General features: G+C 40.4%; 1 protein-coding gene across 4 annotated transcripts in view; it reads left to right on the top strand.

Annotated features, from left to right (window-relative positions):
- Positions 1–14,396, top strand: part of AVL9 (AVL9 cell migration associated) — a 101,730-nt gene that overhangs the window by 75,852 nt on the left and 11,482 nt on the right. For 2 of the 4 annotated variants that reach the window (XM_077994556.1, NM_001261098.1), the window contains 3 exon segments: positions 8,277–8,411; positions 10,863–11,082; positions 13,966–14,083. In XM_077994556.1, the coding sequence (XP_077850682.1) occupies positions 8,277–8,411; positions 10,863–11,082; positions 13,966–14,083 (473 nt within the window). 4 annotated transcript variants of the gene reach the window in all.

The following is a 14,396-nucleotide window of genomic DNA, read 5'->3' as shown; positions in this document are numbered from 1 at the left end:
GGTCTGAGGAGAGGGGAAGAGACAGGAATGGCCAGTCAGTGGAGAAGTCAGAACACACACAGCATTTATTAAATTTGCTGTCTATGTGGGTGTGGTTCATGTCACCTCAAAACAATGACAATAGTAACATCAAAGATCACGGATCACAGATCAGCGTAAGAAACACAATAATAAGGAAAATGTGTGAGATACTGTGAGAATTACCAAAATGTGACAGAGGCAGGGAAGTGAGCACAGGCTGTTGGAAAACTAGATGATGGTTGCAGGGTTGCCATAAACCTTCAGTTTAGAAAAAGCACAATAAAATGAAGTACAATAAAAAGAGTTGCCTATATATATCAAAATACTACAATTTTAAAAGAGAAAAGCTTAGATGTCTAACTTATATCACTTACAAGTGAGGAAAGTTATAACTAATAAATAAGTATACATATATATTTACTAAGTATACTTAATACATACACTTATTAAGTGTACTTATATTAGTAAACTTCATTTGAATATAACAGTGTTTTGGCTAATTGTTCTAACACTTTTTTAATCTTTTTATAAAAACCAGAATGTATTTGAATTTTTTAATGACTTAAACACAATATAGTAAATCAAATTGAATCTTTAATTCACAGTCTTCTCAGGATATCATTTCTTAATGTCAGTAATGCATTAAGATGAAGCAGTCAACTTCACTGGGTCAAAAGTTACACTGGACTGGACATAGTGTCTCACACCTGTAATCCCAGCACTTTGGGCGGCCGAGGCAGGGAGGATTGCTTGAAACCAGAATCTAGAAACCAGCCTGTGCAACAAAGCAAGACCTCATCTCTACGAAAAAGTAAAATAAATTATCTGGACACGGTGGCATATGACTATAGTCACAGCTACTTGGGAGGCTGAGGCAAGAGGATCTCTTGAACCCAGGACTTTGAGGCTGCTGTGAGCCATGACTGTGCCACTGCACTCCAGTCTGAGCTTCAGAGTTTAGAGTAAGACCCTGTCTCTATATAAAAATAAACAAAGTTACACTGATGCTGAGACATATTCTGGAAGCTACATTGTTTGGATGTTTTTTTCATCCTTTGCAGAAAAACTTTTATTGCTATTTGTGAATTTTCAAAGTAGAGCAGAAAAAAAATTTTTTTTAATTTCTTATTCTACAAGTACAGTTATCCCTCATTATTCATGGGGGATTAGTTCCAGGAACTTACCCCATACCAAAATTCGAGAATGTTCAAGTCACTTACATAGAGTGGCATAATGTTTGCATATGACCTGTGTACATCTTCCCACATATGGTTTTTCTTTTTTTTTTTTTTTTGAGACAAAGTCTTGCTCTGTCCCCCAGGCTGGAGTGCAGTGGCATGATCTCAGCTCACTGCAACCTCCACCTCCCAGGTTGAAGCGATTCTTCTGCCTCAGCCTCCTGAGTAGCTGGGACTACAGGCGCCCATCACTATGCCCAGCTGATTTTTGTATTTTTAGTAGAGACAGGGTTTCACTATGTTGACCAGGCTGGTCTCAGACTCCTGATCTCAGGTGATCTGCCCACCTTGGCCTCCCAAAGTGCTGGGATTACAGGCATGAGCCACTGTGCCCAGCCTCTCCCGTATCCTTTAAATCACCTCTAGATTATTTATAATACCTAATGCAATGTAAATGCTATGTGAATAGTTACTATGCTAGGGTTAATTTTGTATTATTATTTTTCTCAATATTTTTAATCCAAGGTCGGTTGAATCTGGTATGTGGAACCCATGGATGTGGAGAACCAACTGTATTTATTGCCCTTCCATGAGCCAGACACCATACTAGATTCTGAATTCTTGTCATCTGTGATCTTGCAGTCTACCATGAAAGGCAGATGTACCACCTTTTCAGTTACTAGAACAAAGTATTCTGTTTTTCCCTGAATACTGTCTGGTATTTATGAAGTAAAACTTTATGTGGAAAAGAAAGATGGGTAATGTTGGCTTGAACAATGTATTTATTTCCTCTCCTATATTATTTGATAAATTATTTCTGGGTTTACCCAACTTTGCAAAAATGTACTTGCCCAGAGTCATTGTTGGTGAATAGTTAATAGAGAATGCCATCTTTGTTCATTTTGTAACTTGCTTGGGATTCTGAAATTATCTTAACTGATTCCACGATTAAACCAATGCAGTTTCTTAAAACTGGAATTTAAGAACTTGGGGAGAAAACTTGGGTTTCTCAGACTACTGGTAAAGCAAGTAGCCACAAATTGTGGGCGTTCTGAGCTGTGTTATGACTTCCTATACCTTTCGGAGCCCTGACTTTGCTGTTTCACCCACCTGCCCTCTAATTTTTACTATTGTGAAGATATCAAGAGAGAAATTAACTGGAGAGGGATTTTGGTTTTGTCAGGTTGCTGACAAAGCAATTTAAAGATGTATTTTGCGTCTTGTCAATAAAGCATGTTTAGCGGAGTATTAGATTTGTGTGCCGTATACAGTATCAGTATTAAATATATGATGGGCTTACTAACGTCCCTATAAAATATTTGTCTTTTTGGTTTTATGTTTTTTGAGTGTTTGGATGAAAATCTAATTTCTTTAATCACAGTTTTAAATGGCAATGCTGACTTTTTCATGTCAGTAACTTTGGAATATGAAATATTCTTAAAACCAAATTGTCTTTAGGCTTTTTTCTCTTGAAGATCTTAAAATCCTTGTACAGAATGAATTAGGTTAGCAAAACATTTTGAAAAGTAATTTTAGAAATAGCTGGAGAGATGCCTGGGTGCCTGGGGAATATTGCTGAAGTAGAGTAGTTATCATATAAATAAATGGAAACAAATTTCTACACAATAAAACAATTATTTCCGGAAGAAAGTCTCCAGTTCCCCGACTTTCTAGTCCTCTCTCTGGTACATGAACTTGCCTGAGGTTGATGCCTTTCATGTCAGTTTCAGAGAGGAGGCTTACTATGTAAATGCTGTGGATACTAGCTTCTAAAATATATTTGCACCTTTCCTGAGAGCTGATTCAGGAAGTGTAGAGAAGAAATGGGTGCTAAGGAAGAAGAGGGGCTGGAGGCAGCTGTGGGGTAGGCTTCCCATAGGGTGATGGGAAGGTAACTGGGACACTGAAGGAGAAGTAGGAAATTAGAGGATGATTTGGGCCTGTGTAGTATTTATGCTCTGCTGCTCCATCACTTTCTAACCAGAGAAACATTGAAGGGGAAGGAGGGAAGTGGAAAAAAAGATAAAGAGGAAGATACAGTAGCTATTTTCTGATGTGAAAAGACAATCCTGAGGGCTTTTCTTCCATTCTTCCCTGATTTTAAGTCTTCCCATCTTGTTACTGAAAGTGTTCTGGAATTGGCTGCACTTTGGAGCAAAGTAGTTAATGGAGGACTGGCCAGAAACGACTGGAGCCCTTGGAGCTCGGACTCTCACCTGCCTTAATCTCACGCATCAGCTTTCTCCCTCTTCTAGTTATGAGATTTTTGCCATTATTCAGTAAAATTAGTTGAGTCACTATAATGGAACTCTATTTAGAAATAACCTCAATGCGACCAGGCTCGGTGGCTCAGGCCTGTAATCCCAGCATTTTGAGAGGCCAAGGTGGGCGGATCACCTGAGATCGGGAGTTCAAGACCAGCCTGACCAACATGGAGAAACCCCGTCTCTACTAAAAATCAAAATTAGCTGGGTGTGGCGGTGCATGCCTGAAATCCCAGCTACTCGGGAGACTGAGGCAGGAGAATCGCTTGAATCTGGGAGGCAAAGGTTGCGATGAGTGGAGATCACGCCATTGCACTCCAGCCTGGGCAACAAGAGCGAAACTCCGTAAAAAAAAAAAAAAAAAGAAAGAAAGAAAGAAATTACCTCAATGCAATTATTGTCGATTAAAAAACTTTGAAACAGCCAAGGCAGAAGAATCACTTGAGCTCAGGAATTTGAGACCAGCCTGAGCAACATAGTGAGACCTCAACTCTACTAAGTAAAAATTAAAAGATTAGCTGGGGCCAGGTGCGGTGGCTCATGCCTGTAATCCCAGCACTTTGGGAGGCCCAGGCAGGTGGATCACCTGAAGTCAAGAGATCAAGACCATTCGGGCCAACATGGTGAAACCCCATCTCTACTAAAAATACAAAAATTAGCTGGGCATGGTGGCACGCACCTGTATTCCCAGCTACTCAGGCTGCTGAGGCAGGAGAATCGCTTGAACCCAAGAGGCGAAGGTTACAGTGAGCCGAGATCCTGCCACTGCACTCCAAAAAAAAAAAAAAAAAAGAAATTAGCCAGGTGTGGGGGCATGTGCCAGTAGTCCCAGCTACTTGGAAGGCTGAGGTGGGAGGATCACTTGAGCCCAGGAGGTCAAGACTGCAGTGATCCATGGTCATGCCACTGCACTCCTGCCTGGGCAAAAGACCAAGACCTCATCTTAACAAATAATTATTATTTTTTTTAATCTTTTTTTTTTTTTTTTTGGAGACGGTCTCACCACTCTTGCCCAGCCTGGAATACAGTGGTGCAATCTCGGCTCACTGTAACCTCCACCTCCCGTGCTCAAGCGATCCTCCCACTGCAGCCTCCCAAGTAGCTGGGACCACAGGCGCTTGCCACCATGCCCAGCTAATTTTTTGTAGAGATGGGGTTTCATCATATTGTTCAGGCTGGTCTTGAACTCCTGAGCTCAAGCAGTTTGCCCGCCTTAGCCTTCCAAGTAGCTGGGACTACAGGTGTGAGCTACCACACCCAGCTAAAATAATAATGTTTAAGGCTAGTCAAATGAAGCACTGGAGGTCGAGAATAAAAATAGAATTGTTTTCAATTTTAATTTTTTAAAAAGTTACCTCAACCTGTAGCCAAATAAATGTGACTTTTGGCCAGGCGCGGTGGCTCACGCCTGTAATCTCAACACTTTGGGAGGCTGAGGCCGGTGGATCACAAGGTCAGGAGATCGAGACCATCCTGGCTAATATGGTGAAACCCTGTCTCTACTAAAAATACAACAACAACAAAAAAAATTAGCCAGGCGTGGTGGTGGGCACCTGTAGTCCCAGCTACTCGGGAGGCTGAGGCAGGAGAATGGCGTGAACACGGGAGGCGGAGCTTGCAGTGACCCGAGATCTCGCCAGTGCACTCCAGCCTGGGGGACACAGCGAGACTCCATCTCAAAAAAAAAAAAAAAAAAAAGAAATTACTTTTAGTGTTTGAGAGATAGGGAAGATTATTTCATATTATTTCATTATGTAGGAGGATAGGTGCTGCGTTTTAAAACTTTTTTAAAGAGCAGTAGCCATTTCTTTGTTTGGCTTTTATTGTATCTGGTACTCTTTAAAAAAAACACACAATTGCCTCCCCCAAAAGATGACTTAATTTGGAATTCCCTTAAGTTTCATTTTATTTGTAACTTTGTTTGTTTATTTTTGAGACAGAGTTTTGCTTTTCACCCAGGCTGGAGAGCAGTGGTGTGATCTCAGCTCACTGCAGCCTTGACCTCCTAGGCTCAAGGGATCCTCCCACCTCAGTCTCCTGAGTAGCTGGGACCACCGATGCGGGCCACCATACCCAGCTAATTTTTGTATTATTGGTAGAAATGGAGTTTCACCGTGTTGCTCAGGCTGGTCTCAAACTCCTGAGCTCAAGCAGTCTGTCCCCCTTGGCCTCCCAAAGTGCTGGGATTACAGACATGAGCCACCACACCCAGCAAGTAATGCTACAATTTTAAAGCTATTTTGAACTATTTTAAATACTTTTATAAATATGTAATGCTTCCACATAGTTCAATATTTGAAAGATTCCAAAGCATCGCTAATAAAAAGTCTCCCTTCCATTCCATCCCCTGCTATCCAGCAGCCCTCTCCAGTGGCAGCCAACATTGTCACTGTCTTATCTTTCCTTCTGGGGGTATTCTATGCAGAAACAAATGCATATTTCCCCTCCCTTTTTACAAATGGCAGCAGAATGTGCCCATTTTTGCCCTTTATTTTTTAATTTAATTATTTATTTATTTATTTATTTATTTTGACACAGTTTTGCTCTTGTCACCCAGGCTGGAGTGCCGTGGTATGATCTCAGCTCACTGCAGCCTCCACCTCCTGGTCTTTTCAAGCGATTCTCCTGCCTCAGCCTCTTGAGTAGTTGGGATTACAGGCACCCACCACCACGCCCAGCTCATTTTTATATTTTTAGTAGAGACAGGATTTCACCATGTTGGTCAGGCTGGTCTCAAACTCCTGACCTCAGATGATCTGTCCTCTTCAGCCTCCCAAAGTGCTGGGGTTACAGGTGTGAGCCATCGCACCCGGCCCTTTTTTAAATTTCATTTTTATTTTTTCTAGAGACAGTGTCTTACTATGCTGCCCGGCCATTCTCGAACTCCTGGGCTCAAGCAGTCCTCCCACTCTGGCCTCCCAAAGTGCTAGGATTACAGGTGTGAGTCATCATGCCCAGCTCGCTTATTCTTTTGTTACAGCATATTCTTTTTTTATTATTATTTTATTTTGAGATAGAGTCTTACTCTGTCGCCCAGGCTGGAGTACAATGGTGCTATCTTGGCTCACTGCAACCTCCACCTCCTGGGTTTAAGCGATTCTCCTGCCTCAGACTCCCAAGTAACTGGGATTACAGGTGCCCACCACCATGCCTGGCTAATTTTTGAATTTTTAGTAGAGACAGGGTTTCAGCATGTTGGCCAGGCTGGTCTCGAACTCCTGACCTCAAGTGATCTGCCTGCCTCAGCCTCCCAAAGTGCTGGGATTACAGGCATGAGCCACCACGTCCAGCCCATAATATTCTTTGGAGACGAACATCATCGCTTTTAATGGCTGCAGGTTCATTGTATGGATGAACATTTATTAGTCCCCTATTCATGAACAGTTTGGATTTGAGTTTTTTGATATTGCATTTATTTTCATAAATATAATATCACACATGATATAGTATTTGTAGGATACTGTAGGATAAATTACAAGCAGAATGCTGGGCCAAAAGGCATATATATTTAGAAATTTTTAAAGGATTTTTAAACATTTTTTAAAAGCTTCAACCTTATTTTTTTAAAACACACTTTTTAGTTTTGTTATTATTATGAAATATAATACTGATTCTGAATGAGGACCCTGGGTTGAGAACCTCTATACTGAGCATCTCTAATGCAAAGGCATGGATTTATTTTCGCTGCTTCTGTTAGTTAGGGGCTGATCAAGCAACAAAAGACATTTTCAAGAGTAAGAATATAACCAAATTACTAGACGTATATTCCAACTTTTGGAAGTCTTCCCTTTCATATTAACTATTTAACAACCACCTGTGAAGTTACACACAAAGCACTCTCCTAGTTGCCATAAAGAATATCAAGTTGCAAAGGGGCTATCCCCTGTCTTCAGAGAGATTTGTCTCATGATGTAAACACAACATTGTCCAGATGACGTAATTCTGTGTTTTAAAAAGTGATGAGATGTAAAAAAAATCTTACAGAACTTGAGGCTGAAAACAAGTTCAGGGGCTCAGTGAGTCTGTGTTCCTGGCTGTATGTACAAGTCATGCCACTTGTTGAAAACCTATTCTGATTTAGAATCTTGCAGCAGAAGTTGCGTATCTTCCTTCAGTGAAGCATTCCAGTGTTAGCACCTGCACTGTCAGGAAGTACGCCGGATTTTTTGTAGACTTAGACGCCTGCTGCAGTTTAGCAATTCCACTGCAATTTTTGGAGCAGTGCTGTTTTCAAATAAAATTCAAATGGAAATTAATTAAATACACAAATACTGCCAGTGTCATTTTTGCTTTAGATATTTAGTAGCAAATACCTTGAAATCTTTTTGCATGATTTGTAACATAGTACAGTATAACAAATGCTATGCAGTACTTTGCTGTTCTCCTAATAGTGCTTCGGTGGTTATGTGCAGATGCATGTATTTTAAATTTTTAACAGCCTTCTACTAAAAAACGTACTTATTAACAGGCTTAATGTTTCATTTCCTAAATGAAAAGGTTCAATTCATTAGTTACTGTAGAGGCTTTTAAATTGAATGAGAACAAAGTGATCAAGAAAGACAACCTTCATATTAAACCACCTTGCCAAGATTTGACCATTCATGGAGACAATTAGCTAATCATTAACTGGAATTACTGTAGTCAAGACTTGAAGTTCCCCTGGAATATTATTTTATTGAGTCAAAGATTAGCTGACTTACAGACAGGGCAAGAAAGAATGGAAGTTTCTTTTCCTACTGTTAGCCCTCTAAGTTTAAAGAGAAGGGTAACCTTTTACTTTTCTGATATTTTCTATTACTGTTCTAATTCATAGGGATATCTGTGTTTGCCTTACATGGCATTGCAGCAGCATCATCTTCTCTCCGATGTCACCGTTCGGGGGTTTGTTGCTGGAGCTACTAACATCCTTTTTCGACAACAGAAACACCTCAGTGATGCCATTGTGGAAGTACGTTTATGTGTGAGTGTGTGTATTTGGCCCTGCTCATCCCAGTTTTCCTTTCTTAACTACAATTATGAATATATAGTAACAACACTAGTAATGATAGTAATTGCATACTGCATGCCATGTATTCTAAGTATTTTATGTGTATTAACTGGTCTAATTCTCATAAAAACAGTCAATAGAACTGTACTATCCACATTTTATACCTGCAGAGGCTAAGGAACAGAGAGATGAAGTGATTTGTACAATATCAAACAGCCAGTAAACGGGTAAACCAGGATTCCAACCTGGGCAACTGGGCCTACCACTACCTCACGATTTTTAACATGTGTGTGTTGTTTAAGTAATTTCAGTCCTTCTAGCCTGTTTAGAATGCTCTTGATACCAAGAAGGAAGCTAGGAATAAATATTTGACATCAATATATAAAAAATTTAAATCATTTATTTTACAACTAAAATAATCTTTTTTTCCTCTTTTTTTGTTATTTTGAGACACAGTTTTGTTCTTGTTGCCCAGGCTGGAGTGCAATGGCGTGATCTCAGCTCCATGCAACCTCCGCCTCCTGGGTTCAAGCAATTCTTCTACCTCAGCCTCCCAAGTAGGTTGGATTACAGGTGCCCGCCACCATGCTTTGCTAATTTTTTCTATTTTTAGTAGAGACTGGGTTTCACCATGTTGGCCAGGTTGGTCTTGAACTCCTGACCTCAGGTGATTCACCCACCTCAGCCTCCCTAAGTGCTGGGATTACAGGCGTAAGCCACCACGCCCAGCCTGAAATAATTTTTGAAAAATTTCATAAGGCTCGGCGCAGTGGCTCACACATGTAATCCCAGCACTTTGGGAGGCCGAGGTGGGTGGATCACCTGCGGTCAGGAGTTCAAGACCACCCTGGCCAACATGGTGAAACCCTGTGTCTACTAAAAATACCAAAAAATTAGCCAGACAGACATGGTGGTGTGTGCCTGTAGCCTCAGCTACTCGGGAGGGCAGGAGAATCGTTTGAACCTTGAAGGTGGAGGTTGCAGTGAGCCAAGATCGCACCACTGCACTCCAGCCTAGGTGACAGAGTGAGACCCTGTCTCTAAATAAATAAATTAATTAAATAAATAAATAAATGGCCAGGTGCAGTGGCTCAAGTCTGTAATCCCAGCACTTTGGGAGGCTGAGGTGGGTGGATCATGAGGTCAGGAGTTTAAGACCAGCCTGGCCAACATGGTGAAACTCCGTCTCTACTAAAAATACAAAAATTAGCTGGGCATGGTGGCAGGCGCCTATAATCCCAGCTGCAGCTACTCGGGAGGCTGAGGCAGGAAAATCACTTGAACCTGGGCGGCAGAGTTTGCAGAGAGCCAAGATTGTGCCACTGCACTCCAGCTTAGGCGATGGAGTGAAACTCCGTCTCAAAAAAAAAAAAAAATTCAGCCACACTAAGGTTTTTGTAGTTTCTGACAGAACATATGAAAACATGTTTCTTGGGCGAATGGTTATAATATAATGAAAGTTCAGGATTCAAAGATGTATTTATTATAATCCCAAATTTGAAGAAGAAAGAGTATATACATTTTCCAAGACAGGAGGATATGGATGGGAGAACCATGGAGCTGCTTCAACATTATTGGTTACATTCTAGTTCTGTAGTTGGTTGGTGGGTTCATAGGAATTTCTTTTATTATTATACTTCAAAACTAACCTGTAAGTTACATGTATTTTTTAGTATGCCAAATACTACATAATAAGATATTCTAAAGTATCTGGCTGGGCATGGTGGCTCACGCCTGTAATCCCAGCACTTTGGGAGGCCAAGGCGGGTGGATCACAAGGTCAGGAGGTTGAGACCATCCTGGCTAACACGGTGAAACCCCATCTCTACTACAAAATACAAAAAATTAGCCTGGCACAGTGGTGGGCGCCTGTAGTCCCAGCTACTCAGGAGGCTGAGGTAGGAGAACGGCATGAACCCGGGAAGCGGAGGTTGCAGTGAGCCGAGATTGCACCACTGCACTCCAGCCTGGGCAACAGAGCAAGGCTCCGTCTCAAAAAAAAAAAAAAAAAAAAAAAAAAAAAAAAAAAACCAAGAATATTCTAAAATATCTGCACTCAAAAGAAAAAGTATTTAAGGAATTACACTTGTTAAATGTGTTCATTTCTGCTAGTGAAATAAAGGTGATTTTTACACGTATTTCTATGTTTTCCCAAATATTTGCAATCTATGTAATTTTATAGTTTAAAATACTACATTTATGTGTGTTATTTTCTAAAAACAGAAAGTGAACATTTTATAAATAGAAAGAAAACTTCAGTGTACAGACCTCTTTCTTAGACTCACCTTTTGAGAATGCTATTATTCATATTTTTTATTTCCAGCTCCACCTTCCCTGTAGTTACTCTGTAAAGTGTGGCATGGATGTCTGCGTGAATGCCCAGACTCTGACTTGTACCTGGATACCCTCTAGGTAGAAGAAGCTCTGATCCAGATCCATGATCCAGAACTCAGGAAGCTGCTTAACCCAACCACTGCAGACCTAAGGTTCGCAGATTACCTAGTGAGGCACGTGACTGAGAATCGGGATGACGTCTTCCTAGATGGCACAGGCTGGGAGGGAGGTGACGAATGGATCCGGGCCCAGTTTGCGGTCTACATTCATGCCCTGCTGGCTGCCACACTGCAATTAGGTAAGAAACCACGCAGAGCACACAGCTACTGTTTTATTATAATTTTTCATTTTGTAACATTTATGAGGTTTTAGATTGCACAATAAATACATATTCCTTATATAAAAATTACCAGTTATTCCCTCACACAGAGATAGCCACTTTTAACATCTTGAGTACTTTATAGCCTTGCAGATCTTTTCCTATGCATGTATTTTGGATTTTGGTTTCATGGTACTTTTGGTGGTCCTTTTACAAAAATGGATCCCTTTATACGTGTTTTCTGAAACTTTTTATTACTTTATAATAGAAACATGTATCAACATAACATGAACATACATCATTTTTACATGGCTGCGTCGTATTCTGTGTTTGGCAGCTGTTTATGAATACTGTCTACATGTTTTTAAGATGTATAAAGGGAGAAAGAAGAATATAAAAAATAGACATCATTGAAAACCATGTTGTAAATGATTAAATCTTCAAATTTATAATCCATTCTAAAAAATATTATTATTCCTATTAAATGGTTAAAATGGGGCAGGTAAACATGGACTTACTCCTGCATTAAAACTCTCTCATTCCCCTTGGGAAAAAAATATATAAATAGTGAAAATGGAGCTCTACAATGAGATTTTCACATTGGACATTTGGCAAATATTCATTAGAGTTGTTAGAAATATGTTGAGCTTGTGTTTTTGTTTCAGTTAACCATTATTTTTTAAATTGTGATGAAATACACATAGCATAAAATTTACCATCTTTATGATTTTTAAATGTACAGCTCCACAGTGGCATTAGATACATTCACATTGTTGTATCAGTAGATTTTTTTAATCAACACCACCACCACCACCACCGCCGCCACATGCTCCCAGGTTAGTTGTTCACAGTGCGTATAAGGAGTTTTAAATTAGGTTTCAGGAGAGTTTTTCATTTGTAAAAGATAGCTGAGGAACAAGTCCTCATTAGTTAATGGGATATTTTTAAATATTTGCCACCACTACCAGTATAGCAGCTGAGACACCAAAATTAAATCCTTTAACCCCAAATCCTTCAGTAATCTAGAAAGAAAACTTCAGTCCCCACTGTCATGTAGCTTAATTAATTTGCTTTTTAAAAAATATTTGCCCAGGAGGCTGTAGGCACTGAATAATAGTAGCTCACTTTTTTTTTGAACATTAAATATATGCAGGGACCAGTGTTCTGAGCACTTTACCTCTAGTAATTCATTTCATCCTCACAGCAATCCTGAAGGTAGGTACCTTGTCATCACCTTTTACAGAAGAGAAAATGAAGCTCACAGAGGTTAAATAGCTTGCTCATCCATCTGATAAGAGGCTTAGGCGGGATCTGATCCCAAACAGTTTGGCTTAGGCCCATATTCTTAACAAGTAACAAGGTCAAATGAGGAAATTCACCCCAATGAACTGCTTGAGTAACGTGTTCTTAGAACAACTTCTTTATGCTGTGTATGGAACTGTGTATCTCATTCATTTCCTTTCCTACCAACAAAAGGTTGTTTTCACTTTGTATTTCACCTTCAAAGCAAACAACATGCAATTAATATATGAAGTAATAGCCATTTTTATCAGTTCTCCAAACCATTTCTGATCTTCCAAGTGGAGGAAACACACATGGATACTTTCCCATGGTATTGATAAAGCTGAAAAGTTTATCAGTTTTCTGTATATTCTTTTAAGTCTTTTTTTTTTTTTTTTTTTTTTTTTTTTTTTTTTTTTTTGAGACGGAGTCTCACTCTTGTCATCCAGTCTGGAGTGCTGTGGCGTGATCTTGGCTCACTGCAACCTCCATCTCCCAGTTTCAAGCGATTCTCTTGCCTCAGCCTCCTGAGTAGCTGGGACTACAGGTGCCCACCACCGCGCCCGGCTAATTTTTGTATTTTTGGTAGAGATGGGGTTTCGCCATGTCAGCCAGGCTGATCTCGAACTCCTGACCTCCGGTGATCCGCCCTGCTCGACCTCCCAAAGTGCTGGGATTACAGGCATGAGCCACCGTGCATGGCCTTTTTAAAGTGTTTTTGACAGTGAAATGCTAGGAAATTCAAGAATGAAACACCAAATAGACAAAGTCCAAAGAAGAGAACATCATGACTGAAAGAACCACTTTGTGTATTCATTCTTAATCTTTTTTTGTAGAAAAATGGCATTTATAAAAAAGTAGAAAGATATCCCAATTGCCTATGCCATGCATATAAACCAGTATATTTATTCACTGTCAAGCATACAGTTTTTGATTAATTAATAATACTGTCCTCATAATGGTAAGGAGAACATGGAAATATTTTGGAGTTGTAAGGAACCTTGGAAAATATCTGGCTCAACCCTCTTATTTTCCAGTTAGGAAAATGAAGTTCTGGCCGGGCGCGGTGGCTCAAGCCTGTAATCCCAGCACTTTGGGAGGCCGAGACGGGCGGATCACGAGGTCAGGAGATCGAGACCATCCTGGCTAACACAGTGAAACCCCGTCTCTACTAAAAATATAAAAACTTAGCCGGGCGAGGTGGCAGGCGCCTGTAGTCCCAGCTACTCGGGAGGCTGAGGCAGGAGAATGGCGTGAACCCGGGAGGCAGAGCTTGCAGTGAGCTGAGATCCGGCCAATGCACTCCAGCCTGGGTGACAGAGCGAGACTCCGTCTCAAAAAAAAAAAAAAAAAAAAAAAAAAATGAAGTTCTGAGTGATTAAGTGACTTGCCAAAGGCCACATAGCTCCTTAACAGGATTTCTGGAACTAGACCCAAGTTTCCTGACATCTGGTAGGCTATCTCCCCCAAATATGGGAGGGCACGGGGATAAAGTCGTTCCTTTACCCTTTTTGGTTGTAGTCTTCACATCCCTGAATGGCTACAGCCCAGCTCAACTTCTTTCAAATATTTACTTGACAGATAATGAAAAGATACTATCGGACTATGGGACAACTTTTGTTACAGCATGGAAGAATACTCACAACTACAGGGTGTGGAACAGCAACAAGCATCCAGCACTTGCAGAAATAAATCCAAAGTAAGCGCATCCTCTGAAGACTGTAGTACATAATGGTTGGTTTACAAGTGCCCAATACAAAGAAAAATCTATTTTAACTTTGAGGAGAATGACGTGAACCCGGGTGGAGCTTGCAGTGAGCTGAGATCGCGCCACTGCACTCCAGCCTGGCCAACAGAGCGAGACTCTGTCTTAAAAAAAATAAAATAAAATAAAAATACAAAAGATGATGTGGTTTTTCATAATGATACAAGCATATACCATTTTCTTTTTTTTTTTTTTGAAACGGAGTCTCACTCTGTTGCCCAGGCTGGAGTGCTGGTGCGATCTTGGC

The sequence above is a fragment of the Macaca mulatta genome, chromosome 3, assembly GCF_049350105.2.
Source record: "Macaca mulatta isolate MMU2019108-1 chromosome 3, T2T-MMU8v2.0, whole genome shotgun sequence".
NCBI classification, from domain to species: domain Eukaryota; kingdom Metazoa; phylum Chordata; class Mammalia; order Primates; family Cercopithecidae; genus Macaca; species Macaca mulatta.
Note: the sequence above shows the minus strand (reverse complement) of the source record. Positions and strands in the feature narration are given on the sequence as shown.